The 23,847-nt window shown below is 34.6% G+C and overlaps 2 protein-coding genes across 4 annotated transcripts; one reads left to right on the forward strand and one right to left on the reverse strand.

The window, feature by feature from the left end:
* The first annotated feature begins 902 nt into the window (after positions 1-902).
* On the forward strand, positions 903-3,098 carry zetaCOP (COPI coat complex subunit zeta). 3 transcript variants are annotated; one of them, XM_088182805.1, is made up of 6 exons: positions 903-1,033; positions 1,309-1,454; positions 2,198-2,297; positions 2,370-2,503; positions 2,567-2,657; positions 2,730-3,098. In XM_088182805.1, the coding sequence occupies exons 1-6, from the start codon at positions 935-937 to the stop codon at positions 2,775-2,777; spliced, it is 618 nt and encodes a 205-aa protein (XP_088038931.1). In that variant the 5' UTR covers positions 903-934; the 3' UTR covers positions 2,778-3,098. The 3 variants fall into 3 exon arrangements, with proteins under 3 accessions (XP_088038931.1, XP_088038933.1, XP_088038932.1); XM_088182807.1 differs by lacking the exon at positions 903-1,033 and adding an exon at positions 1,054-1,225; XM_088182806.1 differs by lacking the exon at positions 903-1,033 and adding an exon at positions 1,096-1,237 and having other exon boundaries at positions 1,312-1,454.
* A 3,102-nt stretch (positions 3,099-6,200) lies between these two features.
* LOC148236720 (ephrin-B2a-like) lies at positions 6,201-23,129 on the reverse strand. The gene has a single exon (XM_088182519.1). It carries the CDS (start codon positions 22,798-22,800, stop codon positions 22,027-22,029), a length of 774 nt encoding a protein of 257 aa, XP_088038645.1. The 5' UTR covers positions 22,801-23,129; the 3' UTR covers positions 6,201-22,026.
* Between the last annotated feature and the right edge of the window lie 718 nt (positions 23,130-23,847).

Below are 23,847 nucleotides of genomic sequence, written 5' to 3' on the forward strand. Positions count from 1 at the left end.
CGTTACCTCATCGTGCATTGTTTGATTATTTCTCCATCAGTGAATGGCTCTACAGATTTAGCTATTAAATGCCCTACATGATAACTAGCTCGAGTTGCTACTTCTTGCCCAGAATTAAATTGATTGCAAATCAGTTGCTGGAAGTTAAGCCAGCGCGTTTCAATGACTCATATTTTCCTAACCGAGTGGTTCCAATAAATATTGAATCATTCTTCGAATGTTTCGTGTCGTAGTAGTGACGTTACACGTTATATTTTTTGAAGACAGCTATTGTTTCTTTGCAAATTAAACGGATTGCCTTATTTCCAGCAGCTATCATGAAATATTTAAGTCTTCATTGTTTTTAAAATGCTCTACATTCGCTGTTTATTTTTATTTTCTGCTATCGCATGCATGAAAAATAATGTGTTAGTGAGTGCCCGCCCAAGTTTTCTCATCAATGCATCAACATTTTGAAAACAAAATGCAAAAGATATTAATAAAACAATTTAAAAAATATATATGCATTATATAATTTACATTTACGTAATTGTTTTTTAAATTTTATTTATATCGAGTTATGGCCCACCGTTCTTCGAAAAAATATTAATCCAGCTCGCCGATCAAAACTGTTGGAGACCCTTGGTCTAGTACACCTACTAATGTACACCCGCTAATGTCTTTAAACGATATTGAACTTTAACAGATATTTTAGGATATGTGTTTAAGTATTTATATGTAAATATATATTAATAAAAATAATTTATGAATAAAATATTTACCTGTATTATACCTCAAATTCGGAGTCTCAAATTCAAAATATTAATTTATTTTATATTACAAAAAAAAATTATTTTAAAATACTGTAAAAACTATTATTATTTGCATTTATTTATTGATTTGAAACATTGCATTAAATCGCTATTCTTAAAACAAAGAGAACGTTGAGTTGTCTATGGTACGCGCAGGGCTACCAACTGCTTTGACAATGTTGACGCAAGTGGCCGGCGGACACGTCGAACTGTCATCTGTCACCATGGACGGAAGCCTTCTTGTATGTAATCTATGACGTATAGTCTATCAATATTTATACAGCGATAACGTAATCCATTTATCTAGAACATTTGTATCGAACGCTCGTAGATCATAACCTAAATTTAGTTATTGTTCAACAATTCAATTTTATACATAAAATTTATTATCAGTTCGTCATAAACTATATTTAGCGTTACCCTTACCGTTAAAAGTGATAATGGCAGTGTTTTACATATGTTAAACAATATAATGTTGGCTTTTTCACTAAAGTAATGTGTGATTTAATTGATGCAGGAGCCGACGTTGTACACAGTGAAGGGTATGGGAATATTGGATAACGACGGAAACAGAATATTGGCCAAGTACTACGACAAAGTTATATTCCCGACGCCAAAGGAACAGAAGGTGTTTGAGAAGAATTTGTTTACAAAAACGCATCGGTAAAGTGTAACAAATCTTAAATAATATTTTTAACTCGATTATACATATATAATTGCAATATATTACATCAAATTAAAACTTATAAAGTTAATTTAAGATTATGCTTAAGTGAATAAGTATTCTAAATTACTTCAGATCTATAGCTTCATTGTCGGAACTAGTTATTATAGAGAACCAATATCAAGCATAATGTGCATCCTCATACAGCCATTAGAATGAAAGAGACGTTGGTAAAATTCAAGTGGGAAGTCTTAGAGCATCCCCCGTATAACTATGACATTACTCTTTGCGTCATAGTGCTTTTCCAACTATGATGAAGTGGTAAAGGAAGTCATTTCTAATTTTATTCGTTTTTTTCTATCTCGATTTGTAACTTATTATTGATTTAGGTTCTCTCCTTTATTTATTTATCTACATGCGGCAATTGAGAATTCAGAATAGTTATTGTATGCACTCGAATATGATTCACTGCTCCTGTTGAAATATGTATGTAACTAAACATTTCTATAAGGTACTAAGAGGCATCACGCATTGTACCATATGTATTGTCGTTGCGATGCCATACCATGTTTTGGCCCTTGATTACAAATGAACGTGACATTTTTATATTAATTTTATTTATGTTTATACATATATTTATATATATATATATATATATATATATATATATATATATATATATATATATATATATATATATCATATAACTTTTTTAATTTTTATACAATTTGATTATTTACAGAGCCAATGTTGAAATAATCATGTTGGATGGTCTCACGTGTGTTTATAAAACAAATGTAGATTTGTTCTTCTACGTTATCGGAAGCTCGCATGAAAACGAGGTATTTTTTTATAACACAAGACATTTCAATTTATTAAATTCCAACTACTTATTAACATTATAAACATTTCAGTTGATCTTAATGTCAGTATTAAATGCCTTATACGAATCAGTGAGTCAGATCTTACGGAGAGGCGTTGAAAAACGAGCAGTTTTGGACAGTTTGGACACTGTTATGCTGGCGATGGATGAGATCTGCGATGGAGGGTGAGTTATAAATATTACATACTATATATATTCGATTATTAAATGTCTTATCGAAATTTGCAGCATAATCCTGGATGCTGATCCAATGTCTGTCGTCAGTAGAGTAGCGTTAAGAAACGATGATGTACCACTCGGAGAACAGACTGTTGCTCAGGTAAATATAATGAAATCTCCTTCACTACTTAATGTATTAATATGCAATTAATGATAAATTGATACGTTCTAGGTTATATTGTCAGCGAAGGAGCAACTGAAGTGGTCGCTGTTGAAATGATCAGAGTGATTTTATAAGTGAATCGGATAATAAACATTTTATGTATTATTAATATTCTTTATTTAAAATTCGTAAAAAATATTTGATTACGTTCACAATTTAATTTTTTTAAATTTAATTTAATAAAACAAAAATGTCAGTATAACTTACATTCCTTTCTACTTTTAGTAAATTTGTTTTCATTTTATCTTAATGGATTCTTATGTACATGATGTTTAAAGATTTATTTTTATTTCAAAGCAGTATGTGACAATATATATATATTTGGTTATCACTGATGTGCTCTAGTTTAAAAATTATAAAATAAATATTGTTTATATGTAATATGATGTTTTACTTTTATTAGAAAACAATATAAATGAATTTAACCCTTGAACTGTATTTGATACATACCACTAAAAATTTCATTTCTTTACGCAATAATTATCAAAGTTTGTCATTTTGTTTCTTTGACTGAAAACTAATGAATGGGACACTAGTGTTATGAAACTTTTACAGAAAATTTTCTGTTAATTTCTAGGTCAATGCAACTAATTTTAAAATAATATTATAAAGGTAGTGCGTGAGTTGTAAAATATCGTAGCCCTAAAGAAATTCCATAGAAACATAAAACAGTGATATTCGGTAGTTATTATTACATATGGGAGTAACGACAGCTACACCCCACAAGCCCCACTTCTAAGATATGAGGCAAAACAATTTTTGCGCATTATTAGCTAGCAAATCAGATTGACTGTGAGAACTGGTAATTAATATACATAAAAATCAGTCATTTTCTATATTTATGTTAACTTAATCAAATTAGTTTACTAATATTTATTAAATTTTTATATAATAAATTAGGAAATATGTTAGAAGTGATGTTTCCACATTCAAATTAGCGAGTCTTAAAAGTCAATCAGTTGTTGGGCGAGTCCAAGAGTAAGTTCACTAAGTGATTGGTGTGCGAGCTTTGTGGTAGTTCGAGGAAGATTGGATGAATGGGAGTAAAGGCTAATTTAGAGACAATCGTGTTAGTGTTTAGATCCATATCTTATCCGTCCGATACAATGTAGTATATATTAAGTAACGGACTATTCAAAAACAAATTTGTTACATTCTTGTTTTTGATCATTGTGTTAAGAAAAATAATTTAAATAATTATGAAGTCCCCAAAAATATACAACTTCAAAAACGGGCAATGTATGTTCCAAACAATGTAAAAATCGAGCAAATGTTTTTTTTTTATTTAAGAAATTATGCCAGTTGTTAGTTTATTATACTAAAAATAATGGATGAAAAAAGTTACTAGAAGGGCAGTTCAGGAAATACACAACACAAACTAATCCTCAAGATTGTAGCCCTATTATGCTGCCGAAGAATATGGAGTCAACAAAACTGTCTGATGGAACGAATTGTAAAGATATCAAAGATATGTGATTAAGGTGATTGACTATTATGAAGACAAATACATGTTTATTCCTAGAATATCATTGATTCTTAATGATATGCTTTTAGCTCTAAGCAGGCCCTCAAACCGGAGAAACGGAATACTGGAAAAACTGTTTGATGGAACAGAAACCAGAACTGAACTAAAAAAATATTGGTTTATTTCAGTTCGGTTTGGAATTTTGGGAGAAATTAAAATGCATATTCTCATTTATACAAAATTGCAATGATGGCTCCAGCAACACAAGCTAGTGTTTAAAGGGCCTTCTATGGTATAAGTATAAAGTTAATTCTACAAGACAATAAGAATGGTTTATATAAAAATACATCGGAAGAAGGCGTGGGCTGTGAGATACTTTCCTTCTCGTTCGTTCGCGTGTTAAGTGACGAGAGTGAGTGAGAGATAAAAGCATGTGGTCAGCATGCCCTTATCTCTCATATTCTCTCTTCACTTAGCACGCGAGCGATCGAAAGGGAAAGTATTTCACCGCCTGCTCCTGATAGGAAGATATTTTAATAATTTGAGATAACTATGAATTTGTTTCGTTTAATAAATTATTTTATTATCATATATTATATACTCACAGTTCTAATTATTATACCTTTAATTAATTATTATTATTTATATTATTGTATCAATTCATGTAGTATGTTTATTACAAAATATAATGAATAAAATGTTCTAAATTATGGTAGAAATTAAATTTTTAATACAAATAAAAAAAATCACTTCACTTGGAGTTGAACTGAGAACCGAAAACAGAAAAAACTTTATTTTTTCCGGAACGAAAACTGATATAAAAAAGAATAATGGTTTGAAGCCCTGGCCCCAATTCTCAATGAAACAAAGATTTTCTTGTTTTTAACACTATTTATAGCACCCGTCAAATTGACAGGTTTCTGATTTGTATCAAACAGTATTTTGTCTGGGTTTTTTACGACTTCGTAAACTTCTTATTTTTGAAAATCTGGTCACTGTGTACCTATTTTTAATGACACCCGTCAAATTGACGGGTTTATACCTGTAAACCTAGTGTTAATAACAGCATTTAGATAGCAGCAAATTACAAAAGTTTGGCTTAACACATTAACCCTTTGAGTAGTGAGTAAATTTATAATTTCTCAATTTGTTAGTATACACCTGGGAACGAGTTAATTTTATGTATTTTTCCACAATTATTTCTGTTCTTATTTATTTATTATTATTTTAAATTGCATTTATAATATATTATAGAAAAACTCTGTGATTCTCAACGTTTTATTGCTTTCATTTCTTTTACTCTTTTGTATTATTATATTTTAATAATTTATTTTAACATTTTTCTATTATTAAATTTCGTTTATTTATTTTACATATTTTTTATATATTATTCCCGCTTTTGTGGAATTTTTTTATATCAATTTAGAGATTCAATATTTTTTATAAAATTCATTTATTTCGTACTCTTTAATTTATTGGTATTATTTTCTATAAAAATCATTTACATTAAATCAAATAAAAAAACATAAATATAATGTTTTTTATTTATTTATTCATTTGTATATGTAAATATATAACTATCTGGGGTACTACAAAACAGTGAAAGATCGACTACCATACAAGTACGGAGATACTACTCAAAGGGTAAATAAAATCGGCATTTAAGAACATCTGAGAATTGCACAATAACCACATAGACTTTTGTAAGCAAAAAATTTTGAAACCGTTCTTTTAAAATCTTCGCTAATCACCACGGAAGACGCTCACTCTCGGACTTCTAAGACTCACCAATTTGACTCAACTGACGGAAGAGCCGTACGATTTTCACAACTACAAGGCTCTACGACTCTTCCTCATTTGAATATGTTTTGTACAATAAATAGCTCTTCTGGCGTCCAACTGGCTGCAAGTCACAAAAGTCTATAGAAATTTACTTTTCTACTATCTCTATATTATTGTTTTACCGACACATTAACACATTACATTTCACTACAATAACGAATAAAAATACGGTATTTTATAAGAATAGATAACTTTTATTATATCAACTAACCTGCATTGCTCCATAGCTATTTTTAGTGAAGTGTAAGTAGATTTTTTATTGATTTCAAATATTCTCAATTTAATACACTTTATATCCGTTCTTTATTGAGGTATAAATTTGCACTTTATATGACTATCAAAATCACTATTTGATTGACTGTTAATCAATCTATTGTATCGGTGAATATCCATGGTTTTACCTATCTGGAATTGTAATGAAAGATGATGACATGAGCAACAAGATTAATAGAAGAATCAAGTTCACTATCCAGTGTTAATTTGGCCTTAACTCACGATAAAACGAATTAAATGTACATCGTACAGGAATAATTCACTTATGTGTCAGACCTACACATTAACAAAACAGTGATAATAAAGGGGATATGTGGAGGACAAGACACAGCAATAAACTACATATATATTGTATATAAACATGAATGGATTTGAACATGGCAAAATATTGATATTTACGAGTCATATTGAAACTAAGATGTTTGGACAAGGTGACGTCAGGTTGAGATATAGCGAACCATATTAGAAGTTGACAAGATATATCGAAAAGAGAGAAACTTCCATGAAGGATTCTTCTTCTCTAATATATGCTAATAGATAGCTTCAGTTCAGATGCTCTAGTTTAGCAAATGAGCTGTTATTTCGACTGCCACTTAAAAGTTAGTTCATCTTTTTTTGAAGTATCAAATTCGAAACTGTATTGACAATCAACTAATCATTAGATATTTGAGAGGACCTCATCATTTCTGGGAGGTCATACTTATTGCAGTATATAAGGGTAAAAAGCAGCAATTGCAAGCATGGGATAGTAAATACTATGTGAGTTTTATGAATGAAGTTGTGACGAGATTAAAAAAAATGTTCATTGGCTTTGTCATCAGCTGGTTGCGAAGACAGCTATCTGAACGGCAGCGGAGTAGCACTGGAAGGAAGAGTAAGGCAACACGCTGCTACTGACGCAACTCAGCCACGATGCCACAGATCACAAAATTTGTACTTTTTAAGAATACGCCATTAGGTTGATTAGCTGGAAAATAAAAATAAATTCGAATAAGTAATGATGTCTCATTATACAATAGATAAATCTCTTCATGCCTCTAAACGCCCAGTTTTACTCAAATAAAATGGTCAACATGAAAGGTTAGTGTGAATTGCAATAAAACTATCGCAATGTTGTAGTTAATTGCATGTCTATTTGTAAGCACTCGCAAAATGCACTGAAAAAGCTCTCTTAATTTATTCACCGGATTCTGAGAATACATCCTGTGCTCAGATTGCGGAATGTGTATATAAATATTTCAGTGTCTCCTTAAACATACTTTCTTAGACGATGTTGGATTAGTGTCACATTTCAAGCCTTCAGATCAACACAAGAGTAATCATAAAGTTAAATTAATCGTTGCTAAAAATAAAATGTTATCGTATAGTACTTTCATAAACGAAATTCTTCATTTAAAATGATATTTTTAGTAGAAACAATCAACGTTCGTTATTGTTTTTAAATAATAGATAAATAATAGTTGTATACATTAACATAATGGCATTTGTAGATAATTTTTAAAATAATACATAATATGCATACTTTAGCTTCACTTATTGATAATGTTGACAACATACATACAATATCCATTAAAATAACATAAAATACAGGATGGATGAGATAAAAAATAAACCAGTAAATTTGTTATCTTTTTTTATTAATCATTCATTCATCATTTTTCGTTTATAATTAAAATTATATATAATATAATCATTGTAGTGTTCATGTCTTAATTGTAAATTTTAATATATATTTTTACATACATTGCAGTATATAAGAGATAATTCTATGGCATTTATATACATACACATGTGTACATAAATATATGTATATAATATAGATACATACACATTCATACATATAAATTACCCTAAATTAGTGCCTCCATTCTACATAAGACACAGTGATTGTAGACACAAATATTGTCATTGAAAATCAGTAGAGATAAACGGGGTTTCCTCGAAACGATCACGCACATATGTACATACGTGAAAGAAAGGATAAATGCAAATAGGACAAGACGTTAAATAAAAATAAATTTTGTCTTTTTTAACTACATCATAACAGATCACCTTCATAATATCCACTGAACAGTTAATGTAAACATTTATTTATTAAAAATATTTATTTATTCATATAATTTATATCAAAAGGTGACACGTTTTCCATAAATATGACCGCGTTCAAGTCAATCATAGGTGTAGCTCATAAAAGACTTTCAATGTGAAAAGACTCGACACATTTCCAAATAATTTATACAACAAAAAAAGTCCGTCAAAAGTGTAAGTGTTCAGCACATTTAAGTGATACGTATATTTACATGTGTAATTACGGTTATATGGCATTTAGCATCGTCGGCACTGTATATTAACGTAGAAAAAAATACACTTTCACATATATATATTAAATGGCATTGTTTTTACACAACAAAATTTAATGTAAATTATATAAGAATAATACTTGTGTCACATACAATACACAGAATACAATCACCTAAAGTTCAATGTTAATGTTTTCGTTGCACCTTACAAACACACATACACCCATAAGTTTATATATAGTTATATATATATATATATATTTTTTATATGATCACCTTTTAAAGGAGATTACTTTGTGGACCATGATTTTTAAGTTTCCTTAAAAGTAACTAAAATGCAGAACAAAACATTGATTTATAATCCATAACCAAATGTTACAAATGTTTTTTTTATATTATAATTTATTTAATTTGGTGAATAGTACGTAGACACACACCTACAATTTTGACAGATGAAACGAAAATATACAAAATTTACAAAATTCAATTGTGCCATTTGGTTACAATTAAAAACAATGCGCATATATAAATATGAACATTTTAGTACAAATACTACATTAGACGCTATTGCTTATTGTACAATTTATGCTAAAATTGTTATGTAATAATTATTAGAAACACTATCCGTAATAAGTTAATTTACAGTTGATTAGTTAACATCTGTCAGCACACATACAAACAACGCATTACGGATATTGTACGTGACTCTTGAAAGTTGCAAATAAACACCGGTTACGGATCAATGGGACTAAACATAAAACCGACGGAGAAACGCACTCTTCGTTGCCAACGCAACACACCACTGTTTAAACGCTACTTGTCGCATCTAACAAAAAAATGTCACGAGACAACAATATCATCAATATCACATTTCAAAATTATAATATGACGTTTAGTAAATAAATCTACGAAACTAATCGCTTTTAATCAATTGTCATTATAAGCCGTAATACGTATAAAATTGATAATAAATAAAAATTACGATACAATACAAAAGATGTCATTCAAAGAGGTAAATCAACGAGGAATCGATAGAGAATAGTTAATTGACGATTATTGCCAAAATTCAACCATCAATTAACATTCGCCGAATAATCAAGCGTACAAATAGTAGTTTTTGTCTTTCACTTTTTTGTTCAATAATAATTTACAATTCATACATATACAAAAATATCGATACAAAATAGAATATACATATATATTGAAAAATTAACGTTTATGGACGACATTAGGCCATTATTAAAATCAATAAATAGTGTTACAATCAATTTGATATTTAGTGTGCAGACGCTTCGTTCAATTAGACCGAATATACATATAATATCATTTATATTATCACAATTTTGTGTTTTATGTATGTTTAATAAGTATATATATACAGATACATGTATGTAAAATTAAAATAAATTTATTTAATATTAAATATACGCTGGCGAAAAATCGCCTCGAAAATGTCAAAAATTATAATATAAATCAATAGTTTGCGATAGGACAATTCAATACAATAAAATCACAAGCAAACATAAATACACATTTGATCAACGAACAGTTAAAAAAATTTACTATTCGTTATGGCAGCAATTGAATCATGAATCGATCGACGTTATTATCCACATATACATAAAATAATATCATTCAGTAGGCTTATAACATACGTATAGAGAAATCAAGCTACTTATCAACTAATCACAATGACTAAAATATGGGTATAAATTAATAATAAAAAATCAAAGCTGATATATTGCAAAATAAACATATTCAGGAACAAAGCCATAAGTACTGATTGTAATATAATTTAATGAATTTTATATTAAATAAAAATATTATTTAAATAAAGCCCAGTCTATGCTCATTGCATGAAAATAATAATAAATTTCGATGTCATCTCGCAAAATCGGTTTAATACAGATCAATAATATATACACAAGTTTTTATAGCGATCGAAAAACATGTAATCGTGTGAACCGGGCTTATGGATGGAATAAAAATAAAATCTAAAAACTCTCGAGAGATCAATAGTCAGATAGCATCGATGATGTTTTGTGCACATTTTTAGGTGTATTTTTTTAACTAAGCACAAAGTGTGAGAGGTGATTCATCCGACGCTATCTATTATAGCCGCCATACACCACACACAAAAGTCAGCGAGATAATAATAAAGTGATAATAAAAAAACGCGCGTAGGACGCGCGCGCCTGGACGTGAAATAATAAATAAAAATAGAACCGTTTAAAAATTACGATTATTATTGTCCTATTGTGTTCGGTAAATTGGTTCTTATATAGTCGGCATTGGAGGAGATAAAAAAAAAGATGTGTACTGTACAGACACATTGTACGATGCGGATACAAATGGCGACTTTTGCCCCGGGATCTCCGGATAGACTCTGTCGAAAGAGCGAGAGAGTGAGAGATCTTCACTAATTGTGGGTAAATGAATAATGATGTTGGGGATGATGCTGTGACTTTCGAGCGGTGCGAACCGAAGGGTACGCAACACCGCGAGTGCATTACCCTCGGATACGAGGAAAAAAGAGGCAAAGAGGACGAACGGACCGGCAATCGGCATTACTATAAATTAATTTCGTTCACGAATTCCTAAGCTCTTAAGATAAGATCCCGCGTCTAGCCGAAAGTGGGACCACACAGCCTTGCGCGGCTTGACCCCTCTCTCTCGCTCTAGCTATCTATCTACCTATACCTTAGGTGTGTATATGCGGTAAATGAAGCACCGTCTTATCATTTCGGCTCAGTGGGTAGGAAACGATAATTTGCGGCCGTTCAATGGCGCATATGGACCCATTACTGGACCAAACGTCAATTACCACCCAATAATAATCAGATTTTTACCTCTCGCCATTCCGCACGAGAATCCCTAGATCGAGATGCCTGCGTGGGTTAAACTCCATGGGAAAAGGGGGTGTGACCGATTTTCAAAACCTACAAAAAAACGTTAACGATCTCTAAAATCAAGATCTGATAATTAATTCTCGACCTCTGAATAATAATTGTAATTTAGTAATTCAATAAAACGCTGAGAGTTTATCGAATCGTTAATACAAATGAAAGAAGCAAACATATGGACTGAAAATAAATAAAAACTGACTATGCAGGCATCTACTGCAGCATCTCGAAAGAGTGCAGGAATTCATCATTATGACTTATTTAACCGATTGAATGAACGACGACATGAGTGCTGCTAGGACGCGGGCGTATGCTCCTAATTTAATATTTTTCTATGCTTTTTGTGTACTCGCTCGTTTAAATTGTATTTTATGTCGTTTCTATAATAAATAGTAGTTCAGACAAATTTTCAGAAATATGTTTTTAAAATATATTTACAAAAAAAAAATGCTTGGCGTCTTTTGCATATACACAGAATAATTTCGCTTGGCACCAAAAGGGTTAATAAACACTTCAACGCTGAAATAGAGCACTAAAAATGACAGATGCTTCAACTCTCTAGAAACTAAGTAATGCAGATAATTGGTATAGGCTCATAACTAAATCAAGGGAGAAAACGTCAGCCAACCATCTAATCAACTCGGATCTGAGGAAGCAACTGGAATTCAGAAGATTCCATTATTGTTTTGTAAATTGTAAGTTTTCCCCGTAAAATATCACAGATTTATAAAAGTGCTTGGCATGACACGAAATAAGTTCAAATCGATATAAAATTTTATTGAAAAAAAAAACAAAAAAAAACTTAATAGGTATCGATATCACCGATCGGGGATAATTCCACAATAAGCCGATTAGGGAAGTTCCTTAAATGTCGCGCGGAAAAGCGATACACTACACACATCGATACACGCGCACACGTAGGTTGGTGCCAAAGAGCATTTTCAAGGTGTGTTAACATCATTGTGAGTATCCCAAAGATGGCCTTTGTTCCACCGGGGCCGAAAAAAGATTTTGGTGGCCGCAACAATATAGACGCGACAGTGATATATAGGTGTTAATGGAATCGATATTTCTCATCGGGGAAACAAAAAAGGTGCCGTGGTATCACTACGGGGGCCAGGGGCGCTACGGGCGCGGCCCGCGGCCAGCGAGCAACAAGAAACGCGTTTAATAGGCGGTAATGGATACGCTCGGGGATTGGCGAAAGTGAGAGAGAGCTCTCCTTTGAATGGTCAAGGCATTATAGATGTGAGCGTGTGAATATTTCGGCACTGCGATCGTCGATGAATCAGCGTTTAGGAGAGAATACGCTCGACGGGGGGTAAAAAATACCACCACAGATGTACCCGCGTCAAAAACGTCGATTTTGGAATCTGTAAAGTGTGTTATTGTTTTATTTATATTATCGAGGTCCTGAAATCGGAAACGTGTCATAGAAAAGCTCTGACAGTGGATTATATGAAATTAAATTGGACGGCGTTTGTGAAATGCTTTAATACTGTAATGGCAGAAATGGTGACACGCGTAACCAGACGAATGTGTTCATATGAGTCGTGCAGTATAAAACGGAACGAAACATCGCTTTCCATATACATGTACATGGTATACAAACTTAAAATTTATCTACTTGTATCGACACACTGGCTGTCAGAATCGATTAGCTGATGAAATGCACTATCTTTATAAGGCGTCTGTTTATTATAACCATAGTTGTTTCGACTTATATTACATATTAGATCCAACAATTAAACGCGTGCTTTAAATTCAAAGAACACTATAAATTTATATCCAGGGGTACGGAGCCGTACCGAGAATCGGAACATTGAGACAAGAGTTCTCATGACCAAAAGCGCGTATAGACAGACGGTGCGAATCAAAACCGTCTTCGACCCCGCGGCACGGGGGCGTCGGATTCGAAACGGCCTGTACGCACACACAATGGCCGCGCGGGCCGAGCCGGAGGTGTCACGAATTAAACAGTCGTAAAGATAAGAGGAAGAAGAAATGCGAGAGAGGGACAGAGACGCGAGCGACCCGAGTCGTCGCTAAAAGCATTCCACGGTTTTGAAATTTTGGCACCCGCGTTACGGAAGCGCGAGATAATCTCCGTCTTTGACAATCACTGACGCTGGTTATCGGAAACATAACTAACGAGCAACTAATTCGATAATGTTTTATACATAGACAGATAATGATTCTGCAGTTCCTTGGGAGATACGAAGGCGCTCGATATATCAAGGAGTTGAGCTGCCGACAAAAATGCAAGATGTCCAGTACGAAATTCCAGAAATCGAACCAAGAGGAGTTTCATCATATCTTCTCTCCTCGCCACTCCACCGCTCTCGTCGGCATTGTCTCTAAAACCAGTTGTTGTCGACCGGCGCGCGTCACGAAGACGTATACCGTAACGTACCTACATACATACATCCATGCAGACGTACACTTTGGAAATTTTAAGTTATCGGGTCGGAGGGCACGCGGCTCGGAGATAATTCTCGCGAATCCGCGCCGAAATATTTATGTGTGTATGCTCTCTAGTTCGGGGGACGACGAACCCTGATGACGATAAAATAAAAAGAAGACGCAGGGCGTCGAAAGCGTCATCATCATCAGCATGGTCTGACAGCTTAAAACACATGTTGGATATCATCGTCGCGTAAAGAAGAATTTAACGGCCGTTAAACGCCGAATGTATGCTAGAGGGTTGCTTTTTCTAAAACGGTAACTCGCTGTGCAAGTGTATGTTACAGGCAGTGCTCGGATTTTTCCGGCCAAAAGAATATTTTCAATATAAAATTAAAGAAAATTAGGGTTTAAAATTTGGATTGTTGAATATTTAACTACCGAGTTCAATGTAGCAACCAATTTGAAGAGAACCCAATGAATGAAATTTTTTTAAGTTTTTCAAAATATCTGTTGTTGGTATTCTAATTATTTTTTTTAACATTTTTAACTAGTTTCCATCTATAAAAACAGACAATTAAATGTAAAATAAAGATTGATTAGGACTTTAACGATTGCTTCTATGAAAACTAATGGATTAATTAGGTTGTGATCAACAAATAAAAATTGCTGTGTATACAGATTTAATGCAGGCTGAATTGTTTCACTCTGATTTGTGCATTGTTATTCACAGACAGTCATTCGGAAATATGCGAATGAATGTCGGTGAATAACAATGCACAAATTCAACAATACAAATGTTTTACCTTAATTTTTTTAAGTATTAAATTTGAAATATTTTTTTGTCCGGAAAATCGTTACAGGTAAAGTGTGAATTTGGAAAATAAATATATCACATAGCAAATCAAATAACTTATAGAATTTATAAACAATGCAACTAGTTATTATATGTTCTCACTTTTAGGTGTCTGTCAAAGTATTCTAAATTAAATAATTTATATATTTAATAGGTATTTTAAACCATTTATGTAAGATAAATCTTTTTGCCAATTTATATATTTAAATTATAAATAGATTCATGGGGTGTTCATTTTTTGATCTAACTTGTCAAACACGCTCGTCCGTCAAATATTGTACGGTGACGTGTCACGTCAGAGTTCACACACTCACTAGTTAAAGCATACATGAAATGTAGCATTGTAAGCTTAACTAAAACTCATAATAAGTGCATATTTTATCGAAATTCAACACTTTACCTGTAACATATGCATACAGTTAAAAACTAACGCCCGTTGGATCAATGTAAAATAAGTGAAATCAAGCTTTACGTTTTATATACATATTTTTTCTATCAATTCCGTCATAAGAAACTTGAAACGCTGCTCACACGTATCACTGACTCGCAACATAATTTAGCGTTGCGTAAGGGAAACAATTGAAAGAATTGCAAAAGTGAGCAATCATTATCATAAAAAAGAAACAGTATCCAAGCATGCGTCCAATCTGAGCACATACAAGACAAACATAAAAAAAAACGATTACGCGAAACTAGAAAACGCCATAACAGAGTTCGACTGTATGCTTACATTGTACATGCACAAGATTGGACGTTCTGGAGGGCAATAAACGCGCCTTAAGTTCTTGGGCGAGGAGAGCAAAGCAAAAAAAAAGAAAGATTGATCGGTTGCGAACAACGCGTCGATGAGGACGTCTCAATCCGTTCCAATCTCACGAAAAGACATTTTCTAGACATGGTCTATTTCAACGTACACACGCACACTGGTGACAGCTGTTTTCGATGTAAAAATTTATAACCGGGTGACGCGGAAGGCGTGCTGCTGCTGTGTGCGGCGATGAAGATCACAAGATCTATTTTGGTTAGATCAAAGAACAAACCGGCGTCAATTAAAATGGCAAGAGATCAGAGACCGTGGGGAGGTGAGCCGCACACAAAAGCGTTCCCGAAAAGCCGGGATACCGCAGCAGCGGACCCGGGAAAAGGGAATACTTCAAATCCATCAAAACGAAACGGTGGCGGCCGGGCTTGTGTTTGGAGAAGAAAAAAAGAGTACACACATACACTGGCTTATGCCCATCTTCTAGGCGAGCAATCCGCATTTATCTCAGCATCAGATCGCGAGCCGAGATAAATTAGCATTTAATTAGTTTTCATTGTTGTACTATGTGGATGTACGTATAGATATTTTTTTCGACTGACCACTCTCGAAACACCGTTCGAAAAGCGATTAACAACATTTATAAATGAAAAATTATAATTATTTAGATGATACCCAACACTAACATTTATTATGCATAATTTCAACGAATGATCGACAACTTTGACGAAAAGCTTAACCCTTTGAACGCGTAAATCGACCAAAGTCAAATGATTGATTTTTTTATCTCTTTAGGAAAAAATCAGTAAAAAAAAATGAATTTTAAATAAATAAAAATCAGAACTTTTAAACATAGTAACAAAGTAAAATTTGCATTCTACAAAAAACAATTTAATATTTATTTTTGATTACGCGTCTAAAGGGTTAACTGGGGAATATTTTGCAAATAAATTCTTACGAGCCAGTAGAGAAATTGTTACTGCGATAGTGGTAAAAGTCATTTTTTTATCTATTTAAATTTGATAAACGTCATAGCAGTTAAAGGGTTAACAACATTTTTTGACTGGGAACAGACGCACTTGAACTAGTCCGAGAAGAAATTGACACATGTAATGCAAAACGTTGGTTATCCCTGCGTTGAATTTAAATATCAGTAACGTAGCTATAAATGTAATCCCTATGTATACGATATTCTTTAAAAAAAAAATAGTAAAATTGCTATTGTTAACCAAGCCGCGCAGCCGGAAAATATGCAATTGCAAGCTCTACAAGTTTAAGATATTGTTAAATCATAACCAGTATTGAAATATTTTTTTTAAATTGAGGCCCACTGTAAAGATACTACTTTCTACAGTAACTTTTAACGCCAAAGAGCAAGAGTGGCGCGATCGTCAAACGCCAAAACCGCAGTTTCGCCCCATCCCCTCCAAGAAATCGGCTCATAATTGAGCAAATTGTCTTTCGATAGAGAAATTGATTAAATTCTCTCACTAAAATCCAATTAACCGGCTTTAAACGGAATACGGCCGCAAGTATTGATTACAACTACGAGCGAGCGAGTCGATTTATGGGGAGGTTTCGCCCCGAAACAAGACGTCGCCAAAGTTGAAAAAAAGTAATGGATTACAACAAACAAACCGAAAAAAAAGAGAGTACACGCTGAAATAATATTACACACATACGCAAACTATTTATAAACTACAAACATAATACAACAATGGTCGTCGATTTGCAGAGCTGCCCCCCTTAGTCTGTCGCGTATTTATGGGGAATACGCGCCATATATAAATTGTAGAGAGCCATATAACCACCGACCGCCGTCTGAGTGGGCTACTACTGCAGGGGTCAAATCTTTATGAACACCATATATCTATTATTTAATCGCGGAATGGACACACTCGAAAAATGAAGTGCAATTTCGCCTGACCACATGCACCGTCCATTGTTAGCTACTTATGTAGGTAGTAGTGCCATATTTTTTCTCTACTTCTTCACAATGTACTTTCAATTGCGAAACCGGCCGGCCAATCTAGCTGCGATCGAAATCTGTTGCAATTTATGAATTGAATTGAAACGAATAATAAAAGAGAAAAAATCATATACATACGTATGCATAAAAAAGTCGCACTTAACCGAGCGTTTAACTCGCAAACGAGCATTGCACAATTTGGCAACGGTCAATCGATTAACAAGCGCATAATACAGTAAAACTCGGTTAAATCGAAACGAGTGTTTAGTTTAAATCAAATCTATCAAAAGCGATTGCCTGTTAAAATATTAATTAAAAAGTATGCAATTAAGTATAACTAACTGAATTTTACTACTAAGTTTATTTTTCGTCATTTCCCGTGCTATAAATTGTTTCAAGATTAACTAATATTTCCAGCATCTTTCAATTTATTTATGTTAAAAAAATAGCTGATCTTCTTCCATCATCATCGATTTTACTGTATATTCTGCAGTTCGTCTGTTAAGCGGCATTTTATAAAAGTTTGTACGTATGAAACGCTGTAAATATTAATCATAAAAAATGATATCAAAGTTAGACGCTTTTGCATACATATACGTATTTACATAAATAAAAGGGTAAACAGACAAAGTTTTCAGTGATAAAGTCGCATAAGCCACGTCTGACGCGAATAAACTTCTATGAATAGACGAAATAAAGCAATGTTCAAATATGAAAGCTCACATATGTATACGAAGCGGAGATATACGGCATATATATTACATTCAACGTTTGAGTAAAATAAAAAATAATTTTAACCCTTTGAAAAAATAGTTTTAACCCTTTGCTTGTCGAAATTTTATATATGTTTTTAAATTTTACGAAAATTTAAGAATTTTTTGAATTGAAGAAGATATGCGGACTCGGCAACCATATGATTAATATTGGCTGATTGTGAGAGTACCAATGACATTTTTTGCGTCCCTGAGATGGTACCGTATAAAAAACTTTCTAGACTCAATTGGCCGAGAGTTAATCGCGTTGTCGTTAGACTTTTACCGAAAATATCTCGGATTAACCGCTTCGCTGCCGCGGTCGCCAAACTGACGCGATTTCGTGACTAATTCGCCGTCGAGTTCTAAACCGGAACAATTCAAGACCGGGGGCCGGTAGTCCGGCGGACAAACGGAGCGCCGGAAAGGGAGGATTGCACAAAGAAAGAAAACGCTCTCGGACCCCCGAGCAAAAACGTACGGCGGACCTCTGGTTTTTGCCGCGACCGCCGCACCGAGGCGAATACGTACCGCGCACACTGACCGAGTCCGAAAATTTTCGAAAAATTTCCGCGGAATTTCGCTACGGGCGAAAAAGCTCTGTCGGCGCAGAAGAAAGAAGGAAAGGGGAGGCGCAAAAAAAGGCGGAGAGCACACGCGAAATCGAACGAAACTATGCGTAAGTCGTAAAAAAGGAAAATGCCACTCGGCTTCGAATTCCTGCCGTTTCCGAGAACGCCCGTATCAATTAAATCGAGCGGATCAAATCCTTTTGGGGACTGCGTGCAGACACTACAGTGATTAGATTCATATTCCGAGAGTTCGATGATACCAAAAACCCACCGATGGATCGCTAAATGTTAAAGGAACAATTTTAAATTTGAGATATTAGTAAATATGTACATTCGTATCAGACTCGAGAATGCATTTTTTAATCCATCAAAAATATGCTATAAAATCTAAACTAACTCTTCCGAGGATTTAGAATCAGAAGAGTGTAACTATAAAAGTATTGATTCAAAATACCTAGATACTTTTGACTCTATCGTAGATACGCTTTTTGATACTAGATGGTAGAATAGCTTCTATCTCACATAAGTTGCATTTTTTATATGTTTCAATAAAACGACGGTGAATAAAAAAACTGAGTACTAAAAACACACTAAAACAGACTTTTATAAATATTATTCTGATAATTTATAAAGGCGGACATATCAATTTTTGATATCAGTCGCTCCGATTGATCTCAACGGGGAAACGTCGCGGAAAACAAACAAAAAAAATGAAGAAAAAAAACGGAGAACACAGTCCTTCGTCTGTCTGATATTGAGTTGATTAGTTTAAAGCAAATCCATTACCCACACCATCCACCCCTAGCCGGCGCAGGATCGAAATAAAACTACAGTGCGGTTCGAGACTAGTTACTGGGGGTCGAAAGTTTTACATCTCCGGCCGTAATGAATCATTCACGCTCGGCATCAAAACGCGGCATGTCCCGATGGATGGACATGGAGCTATTTACGCGCCTCTTATTTATTTTCACGCATCCGGTGGACAGATGCGTCGGCACACAAACAAGACTGGTGCGACTGGACGTTATAAATAGGTTGTATACGATGTCATTGTAGTAAAACGATGACATGTGACAGTTTTAAGATCTGAAATCAGCACTGCGAGAGCAAAATCTTAATATTAAAAAAGGGCGTATGGAATGCGATGTGGCGAAACGATTAGGCCATAATGTAAATAAAGGTTTGAAAATAGGCTAAAGATTTGGGGCTCAGGTGTGGCTACTATAAAACACACCTTAACCTTCGCTGCTCTACAATTTGTGTAAACTTTAAACGAGTCGTTCAAAAGCAAAATTCGTTATCTGCCCTTTTTTATTAAAATTGAATTAAGCATGTAAAATATCATAAAAAAATCAATGAACATATTAACATAATTGCACACAATAGTATTCTGATTATTTTTTTCAAAAGACATTTCTTGCACTTCGATCATGGCTAATCCATCGTTTTATTTCAAAAAATCTAAAATTGCATAAATTTTGATAAAAAAAAATACTGTTGCAGTTTTTTAAGGTGCTATTTAAACAGGGAATTATTTTGAGACATATGCATTAAAAATACTTGGTTTCATAAAACGAGCTGTTTGTGCATTTATGTAAGGTAAATCTTCGGATTTTTTCTTCGAAAATTAATTCAGTAATAAGGTGTTCACATTCTGATCAATGCTAATCTGTCCAATAGTAATGCACAATTTGATTTATGGAATAATTGTTTTATATATTGCTCATAAAAACAAAACAATAATATCAGAATCAGTTCTAGATATTCTCCAAATTGCACTAGCAATAATAAACTAATTTAATTTGAATATTTGTTTTAAGATATACTGCTTATTAATGAAATTTTATTTATATTGTGCAGTTGGTAATATATTATTGTTATATAAAAAATATTCTAATATAAAATACTTGAGAGTTCATATTATGCAATATCCACTATTTTTTAAAAGAATATTTAAGTTTATTGGTAAAACAATAAAAAAAAATCTCTATAATTTTAGAATGAGCATAATTTAATAATGGGAGTAGCAAAAAATGTTCTCCGAACACTTACTTTTGTAGGACTCAAATGTAATTTGACAGTACTTTCCTGTTATGGGTTAAATTTAAAAAAATAAATATTTATTCATGTGTTTACACGTTTTATTTATTTAACATTAGGTTTATGGGCATAACCCAGTCGATTTGATGGGTGCCATCAAAAATAGGTATATAGTGTCCAGTGTTCATATATTTGCATTGTTCAAACATAAAAAGTTTGATACAAATCAAATTTGAAACCAGGCAATTTGACAGGTGCCGTAAGCCTAGTGTTAAATAAAATTATAAATGACATTTTTGAAGTATATTCATTGAGGAGCTATTCATGGGGTGTTCACTGTTCTCATTAACGCTCATTCAGTGCCGCTCGTTTTTTTTTTTAAATTTTAACAGTGAATACTCCATAAATAACTCTCCGCAACGAGTCTACTTAAAAATGTAATTTATAATTGTATATAAATAAATAAAATTAATAACAATTTTATTAGAATAAATTTGATCTTTGATAACAGGAATTAACTTAATTTTTTTTTTTAAATGAGTGTTGTAAGAAACTTTTTTGGTACGAGGCAAGATATTAACATTTAAAATAAAAAAATTAACTAACCTGGCAAAAAACCCAGATGACCTGAAAGTTTTTGTTGTAAATTAGCCAATTTGATATAAAAATAAATTTTGGAAAAATTAGGCAATTTATTTGCACAGTAACGGCGACTAGCGAAGATGTCAAATTAAATTACATAATGCATAAAGGGCTAAGTAGTCTGCTTAGTCGGAGTGATCTTGTATAAAAATTAGGCAGTTTTGTGTTCCGATATAAACGATAAGCATACGATAAATACAAATTCTTAATTAATATGTACAGTGTATCGGACGAAAGATCCACGAATGCGCAATACTGAATATGTACACGTCTATACAAAATACATAAATACACAACCATCGGAATAAGAACGTCGATCGAACCGAATGTCGAATAAATAAAAACAGAAATCACAGCATAGTAAGAGAGATAAAGAGTGCGCGCGAGGAGTCGCAACCGACGCGTCCCCGCATTAGTCTTTAAAACTACTATCGGCACATCGATCATCGTATCTAGAATTCGCCTATGATAAATTAACGCCGCACTATGTACACGTTCGTATTTACACACACGTAATACTGGAATAGGTTCACCGCAGCAGCGCGACGAGGAAGAAGACGGCCCAGCAGACGCCGGAGAGGCCGCTCTTGACGGACGCGGAGAGCTCGGCGCTCTTGACCACCTCGTTGGGCGCCTTGTCGTACTTGTGCGTCTTCTTGACGGTGGGTTTCTGCGTGGCGGGCGGCCGGGGAGGCGCCGGAGCCGGAGGAGGAGGGGGCGGAGGCGCCGGGGGCGTTATCGCCGGCGGCGGCGGGCTCGTGGGGGGCTCCTCGGGCCGGCAGCACACCCGGAACACTAGCTTCATGTTGTGCGACGAGCACCACCCCCCGATCCTCCGGTGCAGGTCGTCCCTGCTCGACGTGCTAATGAAGTAATAGTCCTTGCCGGGGAAAAACTCCAGCCCGCCCGGCTGCGGAGAGAAGGGCCTGAACGTGATGGTGAAGAACATGAGTTTCTGAGGCTTGTCGCAGATGGCGATGATGCGCGGGTTGGGGTTGGTGATGCGGCACGTGTCGTACTCCTCCTTGGACACGTTGTATATGATGTACTTCTCTTGGTTCTCGTCGTAGGCGTCGGTGGCGTAGACGGGACACACGATGTTGACCTGATCGTAGTCGAACTGGGAGTTGCCCTTGTTGAGGTCGAAGACGTGATCCGTGTTGTCGATGCGGAAAATGCTGTTGGTGGTGTTCCAGTGTATGTAGAACGTCTTGCCGTGGTTGGCGAAGGCCACGTCCAGGAGCAGCGAGACGAGCAGCGCCAGGAGCGGCGCGGACGGCGGAGGGCCGCGGCGGCCGGACATGGCGTCAGCGCTCTCGCAAGCCGCTCAACATCCCGGGGCGACGGCGCTCCGGGGGCTGCGTCGCAACGCCGCGCGCAACGACGCGTCGCACCTCACCGCGAACGACGGGCGGCGGCCCTTTGTGCTGGCGGCCGGGCTGCGAGACTAGCCGACTGGCGCGATCGCAGCGCCGCGGCCGAGCGGCGAACCGAAAGAATCCGCGATGCCAGCGCCACCGCCGCTAGCTCCGTCTCGCTCGCTTCGATTCCGCGTCCGCGTCGCGTCCGTGCGCGAACCCAGATTTTTCAAAACGCACGCCGCTCGCCGCTCGCCACTATGGCCGCTGCTCGAATGAGCAGGTTCGCAGGCCGCCGCGCCGTTTTTTAAAAAAGTAACGCTCCTTATCTCTCCGATAACTGAAACGATTACTCAAAATCAATGCAATTATTATATAAAACAGTAAAAATTACTTTTTCCATTTAATTAAACATTTAAAAATAAATAAAATAAAAACATTCCACTAAGATTCTTACTGGACGCTACGACGCGCTGCTAAGGCCAAAATTGTATATTGTAAAATATCACGCGCATGCGCAGTTACGAAAAATACGCAAAATATGATGCATAAAGCTGTTTAATACAACTACAACAAAGACCAATAAAAATAGCTTTAATGTCAAATCTACCATTTATTTGAAATTTACAAAAATATATGTATAGCAAAAACACAGACGATGGTCGATAAGTCGCATTGTTAGGACCAAAATATTATGTATATTCTTATGAATATAACGCGCATGCGCTGTTATGATAGATACTACAGGCAATATACATAAATAAAATTGTGACTCTTTTCTGTATAATTGATATCGTATCCCCAGTGCATTAACTATAATGAAACATTTAATGTCAAATTTAGAGAATTTGAATCAGTATCTTTAGAAGAAATTTACAACCTAATTTTTAATTTAGAAAAAGGAAAGGAAAATCTTCTTTTCTAATAAGGCGCACTTCCACCTCTCTGGGTATGTTAATAAGCAAAATTACAGCATATCGGGCGAGGAAAAT

This window comes from Plectrocnemia conspersa, unplaced genomic scaffold (genome assembly GCF_051122295.1).
Source record: "Plectrocnemia conspersa isolate PC_06_02 unplaced genomic scaffold, ASM5112229v1 ptg000003l, whole genome shotgun sequence".
Lineage (NCBI taxonomy): Eukaryota > Metazoa > Arthropoda > Insecta > Trichoptera > Polycentropodidae > Plectrocnemia > Plectrocnemia conspersa.

Bases quoted from the DNA above. Each gene is read 5' to 3' on its own strand.
- zetaCOP (XM_088182805.1), top strand. From the start codon at position 935: ATGGTACGCGCAGGGCTACCAACTGCTTTGACAATGTTGACGCAAGTG. The intron at 2,504-2,566 runs GTGAGTTATAAA...CGAAATTTGCAG, and splicing joins GATGAGATCTGCGATGGAGG to CATAATCCTGGATGCTGATC. The intron at 2,658-2,729 runs GTAAATATAATG...GATACGTTCTAG, and splicing joins GAGAACAGACTGTTGCTCAG to GTTATATTGTCAGCGAAGGA.
- LOC148236720 (XM_088182519.1), bottom strand. From the start codon at position 22,800: ATGTCCGGCCGCCGCGGCCCTCCGCCGTCCGCGCCGCTCCTGGCGCTG.